This window comes from Sceloporus occidentalis, unplaced genomic scaffold (assembly GCF_023333645.1).
Source record: "Sceloporus occidentalis isolate IW3139 unplaced genomic scaffold, rSceOcc1.0.p SCAF_157, whole genome shotgun sequence".
NCBI classification, from domain to species: domain Eukaryota; kingdom Metazoa; phylum Chordata; class Lepidosauria; order Squamata; family Phrynosomatidae; genus Sceloporus; species Sceloporus occidentalis.
The window spans coordinates 2,103,514-2,118,547 of record NW_028317137.1 but is presented as its reverse complement, the minus strand read 5'-3'; the positions used below and the strand labels follow the sequence as shown (position 1 = coordinate 2,118,547).

Here is a 15,034-nt window from a genome sequence, read left to right as displayed (position 1 = left end):
GGAGTACATGGTCACACACCTTCTAGCAGTCCACCTGCTCCTCCATACTCCGTTATTCTAACGTAACCCTCTTTCTTTCTTCCACAACAAAGATGGCCTCTTCTCCTGACATTCTACGCTTCCAACTTCCTGGCCACGAGGAAGCCGCGCTGCGAAGTATGAACCAGCTGCGTTCGGAGGAACGTTTTTGTGACGTGACCGTTCTATCTGACGGACTGAAGTTCAGGGGCCACCGCGTGGTGTTGGCCGCGTGTTCTCCTTTCCTCAGAGATCAGTTTTTATTAAACCCCGGCTCCGAGTTACAGGTATCCATGATGCATGGACCCAGGGTGGTCTCGGACCTTCTCCTTTCCTGTTACACAGGTCTCCTAGAGTTCTCTGTGAGGGACATCGTGAATTATTTGACGGCCGCCAGCTACCTCCAGATGGAGCACGTGGTGGAGAAATGCCGTCAGGCTCTCACGCAGTTCATTGAGCCAAAAATTGGGTTGAGGGGTCCTAATAAAGTCATGTCCTCTCGCGCACCAACGACGACGATGCGTCCGATGCATCCCTTCGAGAAAAGTAGGCCTCGCAAGGCTGAGGCCAGACCGGCAATGGAGAGTGAAGAAGAGATGTTGTTGATGCCTGAAGAGGACGAATGTGAAGACGAAGAGGAAGAAGAAGGGTCGTCTTCGGACATCTGTATCGTGAAAGTGGAAGCCGGCATGGGAGGAGGGAAGGGAGCTCGATCTTGGGGAAAGGCAGCAGAGGAGCAGAGTTCTTTGGCACAACAGGAAGAGGCTTTAGTTAATTCCACCGTGGAAGGAGGAGAACCTGGTGATGGGAATGGCCAACAGAGTGGAGTTTTGAAGGCCATATACAGCGATGAGGTGGAAGGAGGAGAGGGAGTGCTGATTATCCCCAGCAGCTATCACGAGGAAGAAGAAGAGGTCCTAGATGGAGGAACTGGTGGCTGCCAAAGCAGCGTCCTGGTAGATGGAGGCTCAAGGAGCGCCCTCGGTGGATTAGGAGGCACGTCATGTTCGGTGATCATTGGGGACGCCAGGTTTGGCAACAGACAATCGGTTAGGTGCTGTAAGTGCGATGAGGTTTTCCAAGGGGTGGAGAAGCTGGTTTTCCACATGCGGGCGCAGCACTTCGTCTTCATGTGTCCGCGCTGCGGCAAACAGTTCAACCACAGCAGCAACCTCAACCGCCACATGAACGTGCATCGGGGAGTGAAGTCCCACACGTGCCACTTGTGCGGGAAATGTTTCACGCAGAAGTCGACGCTCCACGACCATCTCAACCTGCACAGCGGCGAAAGGCCGTATCGTTGCTCCTACTGCGACGTGAGGTTCGCCCACAAGCCGGCCATACGCCGCCACCTGAAAGAGCAGCACGGGAAGACCACGGCGCAGAACGTCTTAGAGGCCGGCATGGCCGAGATCAATGTGGTGGTGGGGTGATGGCTAGATCGAATAGTACGGACTCTGCGGACCTTTATAAAGACTTTAGCGGGCGATGAGCTCGCCCGTCGTCCTGATCTCATTTCACAGGTTCTTAAACGTACCTCTTCCGCAGGTACGCCGCCCTTAGACCGACCCCCTACTTAAAATTACCGTTTTCGCCTTTAAGCCAATAGACTTTAGAGCATTTTTTTGAATTTCCACTAATATTTTAACGTTACAGCCTCCATGCGATCCGACTGTGTTATTCTTTCATAATTGTACTATGAATTATAGTTTTATTACATTTTGCTGACAGTGTTTTATTTTTGGGATGCCGTTTGCGTGTCATGTATGTATGCGGCATATACGTTATCGGCAAAGCATTTGTCTACGCTTCCCGACCTGTTTCGGTGGAACATGTATAATGTAAAACATACTCGGGGCAGAAGGAGGAGTGGGCTCTGCTCTTGTGAGCTTACACTCCATGGGGAGTTTGAGTGGGAAGGAGATAAAAGGTGACTGGCTGGGTGATGATTTAAGACACAGTATGCCGGGTTATGACATCATATCCCGTTACGTCATTCCTTAAAGGCACCGCACGCCTTTTAGGTTTTTTTTTACATTTCTTCTGATTATTATATGTTTTGGATATCACAGAAATAAAGACCTGCCGTATATAGTGTCACAAGCGGCACAACACACCTTTTCAGCTGCCTGAGGGTGCTGCCCTTGGTCAGTCCTGTCCCATAGAGCTTACAGTCTAAGTAGTAGAGAGCAGCTACGGTACACATATAACCAAAGGGAGGTTAAAATGTATCAAGTAGGGCAGCCATGATTGTAACGCCCTAAGGGTATAGGTTTTCCTAGGGCAGCCGTGGCTAAAGGGTTAAAACCCTATTGTAATCTGACTCATTACAAATAGCTACTGTATTATTATAGCTCATTCTTTAAGGTAAACGGGCAGATTTTTTTTTGTAGTTAAGAGGTTTTCCTAGAAAATGGATAATACAGGACTTTAATAAAATCACATTTATTTTCTGGTTAAAGTCACCTGGTCAAACAACATAAACATCTAGATTTGCAATGTATAGTTTATATATAAATATATATATATTTATAAAACCAAAAAAAATCTAAAATTACTGATGTGAAACGATTTTCTCGGACTATTTGGTGTAAACAACTAATAGAGGGAAAAAAATGGGGAAAAATCCCTTTTTTAAGATTGATTAATCATAATAACGAGGCTTGGAATACTGTTAGCCTACCAGGACACTAATAAAGTTCCTGTGGAACGCATATTTTGAGAACGAGGCTTGAGTTTTTATTAACCAATTAGCTAGCGAGGCGATGGAACGCAAGGAAGAATGTCTTCTCTATGGTAACCAATCGGCCAATCAGAGAGCGCGAAGGAGCATTGCGGCCGATCTGCTTTCTAGAGGCTGCGCCGGCCAATCACAGTAGGCAATACCCGGATGTGAGGTCAGGGGCTGGACGGGAAGCTGTGTGAAGGAGCTATGGAGACGGCGGGAGAAAGAGAGAGGGTGAGAAGAGGAAAATTTGAATTAAATAGAGGGAAATGTAAAGAGATGCGGGAGGGAGGGCGATAAAGACACGGGCGAGGAAATGAACGAGGCCGAGCTAGAAATGAGGAGGATAATACTAGCCGGGGAACTGATGAGAAGGGTGATGTAGAGGAGTTGGTGGATGTTGGGGGCAATATTATAGCCGGGGGCTGATGTGGGCGGGGGCTGATGTGGCCCTCTAATTATGGGTGACGTGAAATAAATGAAGTGCTATGGACTTGAGGTGGGATATCATGGGGCTGATGTCAGAGAAGTGTTATGCTGAAGGATGGAGGGCAGGGGAATTATATGATGAGGGCCGGCAGTGAGGGGAGGAAAATAACTTATGGAGCCCAGAGGTTATAGATGCAGGGCTTTGGGTACAAGGAGTTTAGGAGCAGAGACGTAGGCATGCAGAAAGGAAGAGAAAGCTTGCCATGAACTGCAATGCCCATCATCAGGTTGGCATAACAGGGTAGGATCTGAAGACTAGGTTAGTGGGGAGAGCGACAGGTACCTGGGAGCAGGAGAAGGGTAGAAGCTATTATATGCAGAGAATGGAGATGGTAGGCAAAAAGCACAATATAGGGGGCATTTTTGAGGTAAAGTAACATGGTTTTTTTTGTACTCCGCGAATGTCAAAGTGTAAAACGGATCATGTAATATAACACCAACATCAGTGCAAATTCTTGTTTTCTTCTCATTTTCAGGTTCAGCCGGTAAGGGAGCCGGAGACAGACGCTTCTCATGAGAGGGACGGCTTGGGGGTGTCTGCCAGTACCAAGCAGGGTATATTTACTTGTATGTAGATGTGAATTTCATATGTAAATGAGCAGGTCATAGAATTGGACAGGGTTGGTCACGTGACTGTCTGAAGGAACCTGACTGTGTCTCATTAACCTGTGAGTATGTTACGTATAAAGCCCGTAGTAGACGGCTGATACGTGACATGTTGCTGCACAGTTCCTGGAGCCATTCCATTCAGTATTTGCCCCATTGGTGAGGAGGCTGAAGCACCAGAAACCAAACTAACCCCAGGATAATCCTGTAATCATGTACAATGTCTCATCATTCATAATTCGTGCCAGGAACATTTGTCTTGTGACACACAAGCGAGTACTGATTGGTTGTTGCCATAGAAACTTGCTATTTTATGCAGTTGTTGGATTATAATGGTGCCGACCCAGCATTGTAAAGATAATATCGTGTGCTTTTTGAGCAGCAACAGGATATAAATTTTCTAGTTTTACCTCCTTTAGCCCAACCGTTTGGTGTCCCTCAGATAATAGTCTCTTACTTTCAAACCAATTTCATGAATTCAGAACAAACGAGTTACAGGTAGTTTTAATAGGTTTCATAGTAGCTGTCTTTATTGCGTTATGTGTGTATATGCGTGTGTGTGTATATCTATATATATATATATATCTTTTTGCGTTACAGATGATTCTGAAGCAGAAGCCGCTGGGGATAATAAAAATGCAACACAAATGAATGTGACCCTCAATGAGGATGACAAGGTAGAGACTGAGAAGGAGAGTGTCGCGTTTTCCCCTGTGGCGAGGAGCTTGTCAGGTGAGAGGGAACAGTGACGTTTTGTACATGTTTTGTAGTTGTGTGGCATATGAAATATGGGGAAAACATACATGTCATAATGTTTATTTACTCATTTTCTCTGTTACCCAGGCCATGCCTCCAAGTCCCTCCCCACGCCTCCTTCCTCCTCTTCCTCCCCGGTCACCAGCAGAGCCAAGATGTCCCTTACTGGGACGGGGAAGCTCCCTCACGCTGCGCAGAGCTTGGCCATGAGGCTACTGAGTATAACCAGGGAAGGAGGAGACAAAGTGCATCGCGCCAGGAAGACCATTCCCCGGGCAGGCAATGTGCGTATGTAGACGGGTGGAGAGAGTGTGAGCGAGTGAATGAGGACGAGCAGCAACGGATTTTATTTCTGAATGGAAAAAGCCGTCTGAATTTGTCCGAATGGAAAGGGCAGGAGACAAAATGCATTGTCTGAACATGAATGGACCAAAAAACTAAACTAAAACTGAATCTGAAACTTTTTTGGTCTGTGGGCGCATGTTTAGTAATGATGTCTATTTCTCTCATATAATAGGTGGCGGGTGAAGGTGCCTTCACTGCAGATGGAGAGAAACAGAGCGTGAGACGAGAGGCTGAGACAGAGAAGCGAGACAGTCCAGGTAGAGAGATGAATGTGTGTATGTTGATGAGTTTCAGAAAGCTTATTAAAGGAGGGCTATCACTCCCCACCCACCACCAATACATTTCTATTTTTCTCCTTGTCTTTCTGTAGACTCCACTCAGAAGAGGTCCAGTTCCTCCGAAGGGAAAGAAGCTTTGGCTAATATGGCTAATAGATCGATTGAGGTGAGAAGAAAATGCAGTAAAGTGTAATGAAAATTCCATAGGTTCTATTCGCCAAGCCCTGGGGGTTTGTACCCGGAGCTAAAAACTGTTATAGTGCTGTTACAAATCCTCTGTTCAGTAGGCTTTTTTCGGTCCACGTGCCATTTGAAGCCTTAAGCTTAAAGATACCGGTTTTTAGCAGAAAAGTTGGTCAAACTCCCCAAATGATGATAATCTGGTGCATTTGGTAACACATTGGTAGCTGAGTATTATACAGCTCTGTCATATATAACACCTACTGTTTGTTAAACACAGGGCACTTCACAACCCCTTTCTCCTGCTCCTGGTTCCTCGCGTGGCCAAGGTGGGGCTGAAACCGAAGACTGGGAGCCCGAAGTCGGGACAGAATTCAGCCTCTTCTATGATAGCCTGTCCCTTGAGGAGCAAGGTGACAGTGACAGCAAGGTGAGGAGGGCACCAGAACTGGAGAGTGGTGGGAACATGAGAAATGAAACCACCAACAGCAAGAATGTTAATGGTGTTCTGATGGTTGCAGGAGGAGGAAGAGGAGGAAGAAGAGGAAGGATCTGGCAATCAGTCTGAAAGGGTGAGTGTAATTTCTTTTGGCGGTTAAAAAAAACAGTGGCCAGGTTCAGTGAAGCTAATTGGCGCCATCGCTACAAGATGGGTAGAGCAATAAAGTCAATCAGAAAAAATAGGATTGTGCAGTATTCTGTTCCAGCCTCCAAAGCAGCAGGGGTTGCTGAATAAGGTCACGCATTGATATGGGGGGGCCAGTGAAGCTATCCTACAGCAGTCAGCCTGATCATCGTTGCGTTTCTTTGCACCCAGAGCTCAAGCAGTTTGAAGAAAAAGAATAAGAAAAAATGGAAGATGGATAAGGCCTGGCTGAAGCCAACTAGGAAGCGGAAAAGGCGAGAGAGAGAGAAGCCAGGCACAGGTGAGGCAGGGAATTAAATGCCTTGGGCTAGAAAGGAAAACGTCTTACTGCTTGGTAGAGTTCAGCGGGGTGACTGTTTTACATCCTTTGCCAGACCCTGGTACAGCTCTTCAAGCTGATGCGCAAGTCCCCCAACTCATATATAGGTCCTCATTGGTGTGTGAGAAGACCCAAAGACGGGGGGGGGGGCATATGTTTACATAGCTTGCCCTACGTTCCTTTTGACCAATCGTGCTAGGCTCACACTAAACCCGCCCCAACGCTGCTGGCAGGAGTTGACAAGCATGAGTTGTGATGGAATGAGATAGGAAATGGCTGTTTTGTGATAATTCCAGATCAAGTACTCAATTTGTCATCATGTTCTTGTAGCTGTCAGCTCTGCTGGGGGATCACACAGTGAATACACAGAAGTACCTCTTGGAGCTCTGGATCTACCCAATGAAGGGACGCTTTCCCCCAATCACACAGGTAAGTGCTGCTTTTTACCTGTTTGTCTTTAGTACTAGACCTTTCACAGCACTCTCCTAGCATCCCCAGCTCAATTACATTAAATGCTTCCTTTTCTATCACCCGGATCAAGGATATACACAAAATCCTGGCTTATGTGTGGCCCTCTAGGCCTGAAGTCTGACCCTGGTCTAAGTGGTCCACCTTCTAAATTCGTCTTTTAGGTGTCTGTAATGAGTCCAGCTCCATGGATACTGAACGGTTTGAGGAGCTACCTCTTTGCAGCTGCCGCATGGAGGCTCCAAGCGTTGACAGAGTCTGCGAGCAGGCCAATAACGTTTGTATGGCCACGGAGAGTGTGGATGGAGAGGTGAGTGACGGTCTATAAACACATGAACAATACGCATGCTGCATCATTTGTTGCGATAGGCTGCAAAAAAATGACTTGTAAAGCTTGCATTGCTATAGAAGGGTTAAGTTAAACAATGTTTATCACAACATAACCTCCTGGCAAAGAGGGTCTCTGGGTCAGACCATGAGCTGCGGGTAGAGACGGAATTTGATGCCTCTTGTATCTCAAACACGCTTTTCTTTCTCATCTTTAGCTGAGTGGATGCAGCGTTGTCATAACCAAGCGGGAGACAATGCGGCCATCGAGTCGAGTTCCCCTCATGGTGCTTTGTGAGAATCACCGTGCCAGTATGGTAAAACATCACTGCTGCCCGGGCTGCGGTCATTTCTGTACCAGCGTAAGTAAAAACGCTCCGTTAGTCATGTTAGCACACCCGACTTGTATGTTATTTCTTTGTAAAGCTCCCGTCTGTTTACAGTGTCAGTCCTAATAACAGCAGAAGCCCTGCAGGACCCTGCTCTCATTATGTGACTGCTTTCAGTAACCCAATGCTTTGCGTGTTCATAATGTGACATCTTTAGTGCCTCCATTCAATAAAATGTCGCTGATGTGCATTACATTTTTTGTTGTGTGACCCCTTCTAGGGGCTTCTCAGTTGCCTGTTGCATTTATAACCCCTTTCTGTAATGCTTATTTGATCTGTAGCCAGTGTGTCACTTATTTGTAGGGAACGTTTCTGGAATGCCATCCTGATTTCCGGATTAACCACCGCTTCCACAAGGCTTGTGTCTCCCCCCTGAATGGGATTATTTTCTGCCCTCACTGTGGAGAGGATGCATCAGAAGCTGAGCAAATCACAATAGCAAAGGCAGATATCCCTGTTCCAGTCCCTGCCCCGTCCAACCACGATGGCGGTGGTCTGGGTAGGGCAGACACAACCCAGCCTAGGTGAGCTTTAGATCTTCATGTGTCAACGAGCAAAATTCTGGTGAAAATGTAACCATTTGTTTCTCACCTGCCGTCTCATTCTCACTTCTTTCTCAGCGCCCGGATGCGTGGAGTGGGGGACGGAAAACGCACAGTCTCAGAAGACTCCACGGTGAATGGGAGCGAACAAGGTCCTTGCATCATTCTGCCATCAGGGGCATCTCTCAGTACCATAGGGTTACCGCCGGGACCTGCCCGAGACGCCCTGCAAAAAGCTTTAACGTCCCAGGAAACAGACAGGTAGCAGAGACATAACCATCCAGTCCCTCCTCCCCAAGCTTCACCATCTCTCCTTTCATCCTGCTTTACTTCATTTAATGCCTTTTCGTCGGAGTAAATCACTGTCCTTTCCTTGTTCCATAGCTTATCTCAACAGAAGAGAGACCGCAGGAAGAAGATTCGGTATAACTCTCGTCAGCTGTACCTGTCTGTGAAGCAAGGAGAGCTACAGAAAGTCTTACTCATGCTCAGTGAGTACCCCATTTCGTTCCTATAAAATGCTTCATGTTTCCCTTGCAGTTCAAGTTAAATACGTAACTCCAAAAATATGCAAGTTAGAATCTAACTTCTGTTTGATTTAATGCCTCCATGCGAACTGCACACCGGTAGTTAAATATTAAAAAAATATATATATATATACGTATATACAATTTTGGGTTTGACTGGTTTCACGGTGCATCTTTAAAAAAAGCTGCTGCAAAGGTTGCAAAGCAAAAGCTTTTAGTAAGATTTGCTTAATGCTTTATTTTTTTCTGACCATAAAATAAACTTTTCTCAGTGGAATATGAAACCTACCAATATACATTGTGATACATTTATGAGCCAATGCGCAGTATTTTTTTTATAAAAAACATGATGCGTCCCACCGTGCAGTTCACTTACCCCTCCTTACTGGCTGTTTTTTTTATACTTTTTATTTAATGCATACATAACTTTTAACTTGTGCATAAATCAAATCATTTTATCGCAAATATCTCAACTTATATCCCGGCAGCAGACCCTTTTTAACGGCGTCTGTCACGGGTGGTCTCCTGTACTCTCTTGTAGACTAGTTTTCTCGTACTTTAACTGAATATATTTATACTTGATTGAAGTCACATTTATATTATATATATATATATATATATATATATATATGTATGTATGTGTAATAGTTATATTGCTCCGCAGTTTTATTTTAATTCTTTCAATTATTGTTGGTATCGCCGTGCTGATGTTTCTTGCTCTGTGTTCTTTTTAGTGGATAATCAGGATGCCAACTTCCTGAACGATCAGCAGTTAAAGAGAAGTTCTCTCCACGCTGCTGCTCAAAAGGGTAGCTTAGAGATGGTCCACATTTTAGTCCAGGTAACCCCTGCCTCTGCCTTGCAGACATCTCTCTCCGTTTTCTTCTACTCATATTTCGCCTCCCCAAATTCTCACAACGCCCTCTTTTCTTCCCTAGGCCGGGGCCAACTTTAATGCCACCGACAAAGTTCTTCGAACCCCACTCCTAGAAGCCATTGTGAATAACCATCTGGTTGTTGCGAAATACCTAGTTCAGTGTGGAGCATGCGTATACCACCAGGTAACCTGGAAACTGATTAATATGGCTTCTCGATCACGGCTGTCATTTCTGTTTTTATCTTTTTAGCTCTTGGTGGCTCACAGCTGTAGCTATGGTTTGAGATCCCCTCCAATAAATGCTCTTCGGGCGCAGACAGCAAGTGACTGGTGGAAGTTTCTGGAAAGCATAGGCTGGAAATGCACGCGTTCTGACCACTTATGGTTTACTCTGTATAAAACTTTGTCCTTTCCTTTTCGTCACGCAGACACGTCTTGAAAACATTTCTGGAGAGTCAAAAGGAGTCAGATGCTTGTCTGTCAGTCTAATGCGACAGAGTGAACCATAAGTTAACGTGAAAGGAATTTGCTTGTATTCTGATGCAGATTCTGATTGTTGAGTTTCTCTTTTAGGGAAATAGTGACCTTAGAACTTACTATTACAACCTATAAAACAGGCCCTAGATGACAGAGGACATAATAGTACATCCTAGAGTTTTCGCGTCAGCGAAGAAACTTTGATGCTGTTACATAGGTGATCAGGGTGTCTTTCGACTGATCCCACGTATCAGCGTGCGCACCGTTTACAACGGAGTAACGGAGGAGCCTGAAGAACATAGATAATTAGGTTACAAGAGAGTCTGTCTGGACCCTCCTGAAACTTCTGATGAGGCCCTGATGGCTGATCACCTGTACTGCGATCAGCAATGCAAAGCAATAGAGTCCAGCTTATTGATCACTCTGTGATCAGCAGAAGTAGGGATCAAAGTTAAAACATTAAACCGTTTTCCTCCCTCTTCTAAAAAAAAAAAGATAAAAAAAATTATAACAAATTACTAAGAAACGGACTATGGTGATGTCACCACGACATCAAAAAGGGTACCATCCTTCGCAGCAACCCAAATAATAATGTAGTATGTAAGAGCATTTTGCTCCCTTGTAAAATGAAAAGCCTTTTGAATGTGGGGGGTTCTACTCGGGGGATGTTGCTGGACATTGGGGGTATTTGTTATCGGTGGACCCTATTTTGTGGAAGAAATCAAGTAAAATTGCGGAAAAAAATTGCTTGTTTTTAACATATTCACACTAAATAAAAGACTTTTTAAAAAAGTGGTAAACTCGTGAGGAGGAATAACTTTGCTTTATAAATAACTGTTGCATTAATAACATAAGATCCCTATCAAAGAGTTTTATAATACTAGAATAAATTCGGTGCCAGGGTTGAAGTTTTATTTTTGCTCTTTAGCTGTTATACTATATATCAGGTGACGATAATATAAGACATTTTTCAGGTTCGCCTCGATGCTCTATTGCCTGATTTTTGGGGCTAGTTTTTTTTCATATCATTGAAACTGAAATCCAGAACAGATGCGCAAAAAATGAGACCGATTTGCCTGGTTTATGCAGAATTGCGACCTGATATTTAAAAAAATAAATAAAAAAATAACTACTACTTTTTTGTTCCAGTTGAAAGTTGCCAAACCCCATAACAGTCAATTAAGTGTGGAATCTGCTGAAAACAGAACGATCGAGGTGTTTACCTTGTTTTATCTTATTTTCGGTTTAGAGGAAGATTTTTGGTGTTTATAAAAATTTGGTGAATGTTTTTTTTTTTTTGTAAAACGCTTCTAAAAGTTTTCATAGAAGAATGTTTTAAACAAATTTCACTAATAAGTATTTGCACTGGGGATATAAATAATTTATAGTTTTAGGCTGAAGAAGAAAAGAAGATCTTGCCTTAGGTGACCCGTTCCACAATAATTGGCATGCTTCTAGCGATAGTAACAATAGGCAAGTCGTAATGGATTTGGCGGACGTTATTTGACCTCTGACCTTGTCGATCCCACCGTACAGGAAGAGGATGGATCCACCTGCCTGCATCACGCGGCCAAGAGCGGCAACCTGGAGATGCTGAACTACTTGCTGTCTACGGGGCAAGTGAATGTGAATGCCCAGGTGAGGTGGCAGTTACCATCAGTCCCCCCCCCCCCCCCCCAAGTTTTGTTTTAAATGCCTCTGTGGGTGACGCTTATTATTTTGCTCCGCTGTTGCAGGATAACGGTGGCTGGACCCCCATCATCTGGGCAGCAGAGCACCGACATATCGAAGTGATCCGCATGCTGCTAAACCGCGGAGCCGATGTTACCCTGCAGGACAACGTCAGTAAATGTTACCGTTTTCTTGTTCCTCCTGCGTTGTAAGGGCCGATTCCCTCTTCCAGTGACCGACGCAGATGGTTGCGTGTGTCGGGTCACTCATTACCCCCCCGCACCCCCGTTTCTCTTACGATGCCGTTGATGGTGACCGTTGGCTATTCTTTTAGGAGAAGAACATTTGCCTGCACTGGGCGTCCTTCACGGGCAGCGCCGACATCGCTGAGGTTTTGCTCAATGCCCAGTGCGACATCCACGCCGTCAACTTCCACGGAGACACTCCGCTGCACATCGCGTCGCGAGAAGGCTTCATCCAATGTGTCAAGTGAGAGCCTGCACGTCCTGGGGTTATGGGAGAAAGGAAGCCCGGGAGATTAGATAAGAGCGGTTGGAAATGATGGGTTTTTATCAGCCGCAGTGGCAGTTTGTTAGGAGAGTGGCCCCCCTGGGCCGTGAATGTAAACCTTTACTTGAGTGAGTTATTCCTGATGTGATGCGGCAGGGTAGGCTGGGGAACCCTTTAAAAGCAGGTAAGGGTGGCTGATAAAAAAGAGAATAAAATGCTTATTTATATGAAGGGGTCCATAAACCCCAAAAACATGACAATCTTCTTCTAAATATTGTATTTTTTTTCTCATTCTTTTGCAGTCTGTTCCTGTCTCGGGGGGCTGACACAGAAATTCGGAACAACGAGGGCGACACGCCGTGTGACCTGACCCTCGAGCAGACCGATGTCTGGTACGCCTTGCAGCTGAACCGAAAGATCCGCCAAGGGATCAGCAACCGAGCCGTGCGCACAGAGAGGATAATCAGCAGGTGAGTCTGCAGGGGGCGGTCATCTGCGGGAGCTCGGAGAGAGGGGCAACGGGTCGGAGCTGAGATTTAACAACTGCTGGGGGTCTGTGGCAGGTAGTGAGTAGTCTGTGTGTCTGGATCTGTGCACTCACCCAAACTTTGCGTCCTTTCAGGGACATCGCGCATGGCTACGAACCGGTCCCCATCCCCTGTGTTAATGGAGTGGACGAGGAGTTAACGCCAGACGACTATAAGTATGTGTCAGAGAACTGTGAAACGTCGGCTATGAGCATCGATCGCAACATAACCCACCTGCAGGTACCTTATAATCATCTCCTCCCGCATGTCTCTTCCCTCCTGCCTCTCCTCTCCACTGCCCTCCAACCCTCACCCTCCATCGTGTCCTCTCCGCAGAACTGCAGCTGTCTGGATGATTGCTCCTCTAGCAATTGCCTGTGCGGGCAGCTCAGCATCCGCTGCTGGTATGACAAGGTGAGTGCACGCTGGGTATATCAATGAGTGCCGTCGCTCTGCCTGATTTTGGAGTGACCCCCCCCCTGTTTAATTCTCCCGTCAGGATGGACGCCTTCTTCAAGAATTCAATAAGATCGAGCCGCCGCTCATCTTTGAGTGCAATCAGGCTTGTGCCTGCTGGCAGACCTGCAAAAACCGAGTGGTACAGCGTGGCATTAAGTAAGTGTGAGGGAGGGAACACAATAACTTGTTCGTTTGTAAGTGTGAGTATTCCTATTCCTATTCCAACGCCGTACATCTCCCCCCCCCCCCCTCCAGGGTCCGGCTCCAGTTGTATCGCACGGCTAAGATGGGTTGGGGCGTCAGAGCCCTTCAGGCCATTCCGCAAGGAACCTTCATCTGCGAGTGAGTTTCTCCTCATTCTCTCCTTTTTATTCTCCCGGGGCCCATCAGACCGCCTGGCGCTGGCTCCCGGCCCCCGGATCACGTTGGCTTCCTTCCTATCGGCTTCTTCGCTCTCCCTTGCTCTCCGTCGTATTTGTCTCTTTCTCCTGCGTTCACCGCGTTCTCCCCTCTGTCCAGGTACGTGGGGGAGCTGATTTCGGATGCAGAAGCTGATGTGAGAGAAGATGATTCTTATTTATTTGATCTAGACAACAAGGTGAGGCCCGAACATCTAATGAATGGAACTGAGCTGTATTCGGTTGCCGGGGGCGATCTTGCATTTTCCTATACTTTGCAGCATTGCGTAAAAACACGGTGACGGCGTCAACATCAAGCAGTTATTTACTATGGGTTGTTGTTTTGTACTCTGAGTCTGAGCTGTGTGTTACAATAAGACGACTCTTCACACCCTGCCCTCCGAGGGCCACCGCTCTCATGGATGCCCGACGCCGGTCTGCGGGAATCTCGGCCCGGATGTTTTCACCGGAATATAATAATTTTCTATGAATTCACTCTGATTTCTCGTTCAGGATGGGGAAGTGTACTGCATCGATGCGCGTTACTACGGCAACGTCAGCCGTTTCATTAACCATCTCTGCGAGCCCAACCTGATCCCCGTGCGAGTCTTCATGTCCCATCAGGACCTGCGCTTCCCTCGCATCGCCTTCTTCAGCGGAAGGGATATCCGAGCCGGGGAGGAGCTGGGGTAAGGGGGCGATAGGGCGATAATTAGAGCATTGGAGAGGGGGCCGTGTAGACAGCAGAGCACGTATTCTAGGGTAAGAGGGCATTGGGGCGTAATCTAGGGATCTCCGTTACCCCGCTCTGCCCTTCTCTCCTCACTCTCTCTCTCTCTTCTCCCTGTAGATTTGATTACGGCGACCGCTTCTGGGATATTAAGAGTAAATACTTCACGTGCCAGTGCGGGTCGGAGAGGTGCAAACATTCGGCTGAAGCCATCGCCCTGGAGCAGAGCCGCCTCGCCCGCCTCGAGGTCCCTGACTCTGTCCCTGCGCCGGCACCGGCCCCTCAGCCAGTGTGAGGCTCGCCCGGCCGCCTGCCTCTCGCCGTTAACTTGTTAACCCGTCACCCGCCGGGCTCCCTGTGGCTCCGTTAGTCCCTCTTGCCAGATGCGGCTCCGTTCTGTTAACCCTTTCTTTGTCGGAGACACAGCCAATCCGTCGCTTTTCGTCTTTTTCCTGAGCCTGTGGAGCATCGGTTTGTTTTACCTTCTCCCTTCCTGATCGTCATCTTGTAAAGCACCCTGTCCTACAACTGAAAATAAAGTCCTTCAATCTTTTTATTATTTATTATTATTATTATTTATTATTATTAATTGCCAGCCTAAAAGGTTGGAGAGTGGGAGAGGGTCCGGTCACTATGGGGAGGACCTTGGCTCAACGTCTCGATGTATAGAGATCTTCGGTGTATCCCTTACTGGGATTTGGCAGCATCTCACACTCGGCCCATAGGCTGTGTTTACATTTAGGGTTTGCTGGACCGACCAAGTATACATT

The 15,034-nt window shown here is 46.7% G+C and overlaps 2 protein-coding genes across 2 annotated transcripts; both read left to right on the top strand.

Annotated features, from left to right (window-relative positions):
• Positions 1-92: 92 nt before the first annotated feature.
• LOC149280423 (zinc finger and BTB domain-containing protein 12-like) lies at positions 93-1,451 on the top strand. Its single transcript, XM_089500663.1, has one exon. The coding sequence runs from the start codon at positions 93-95 to the stop codon at positions 1,449-1,451; it is 1,359 nt and encodes a 452-aa protein (XP_089356789.1).
• Positions 1,452-1,506: 55 nt separating this feature from the next.
• Positions 1,507-14,559, top strand: LOC149280422 (histone-lysine N-methyltransferase EHMT2-like). Its single transcript, XM_089500662.1, has 27 exons — positions 1,507-1,566; positions 3,709-3,787; positions 4,682-4,878; positions 5,112-5,196; positions 5,310-5,383; positions 5,678-5,893; positions 5,925-5,969; positions 6,215-6,323; positions 6,693-6,791; positions 6,995-7,140; positions 7,376-7,519; positions 7,850-8,070; positions 8,167-8,349; positions 8,491-8,579; positions 9,350-9,456; positions 9,554-9,676; positions 11,506-11,607; positions 11,706-11,810; positions 11,975-12,129; positions 12,453-12,620; positions 12,773-12,917; positions 13,014-13,091; positions 13,177-13,292; positions 13,392-13,478; positions 13,656-13,734; positions 14,048-14,223; positions 14,385-14,559. Exons 1-27 carry the CDS (start codon positions 1,507-1,509, stop codon positions 14,557-14,559), a joined length of 3,363 nt encoding a protein of 1,120 aa, XP_089356788.1.
• The last annotated feature ends 475 nt before the right edge of the window (positions 14,560-15,034 follow it).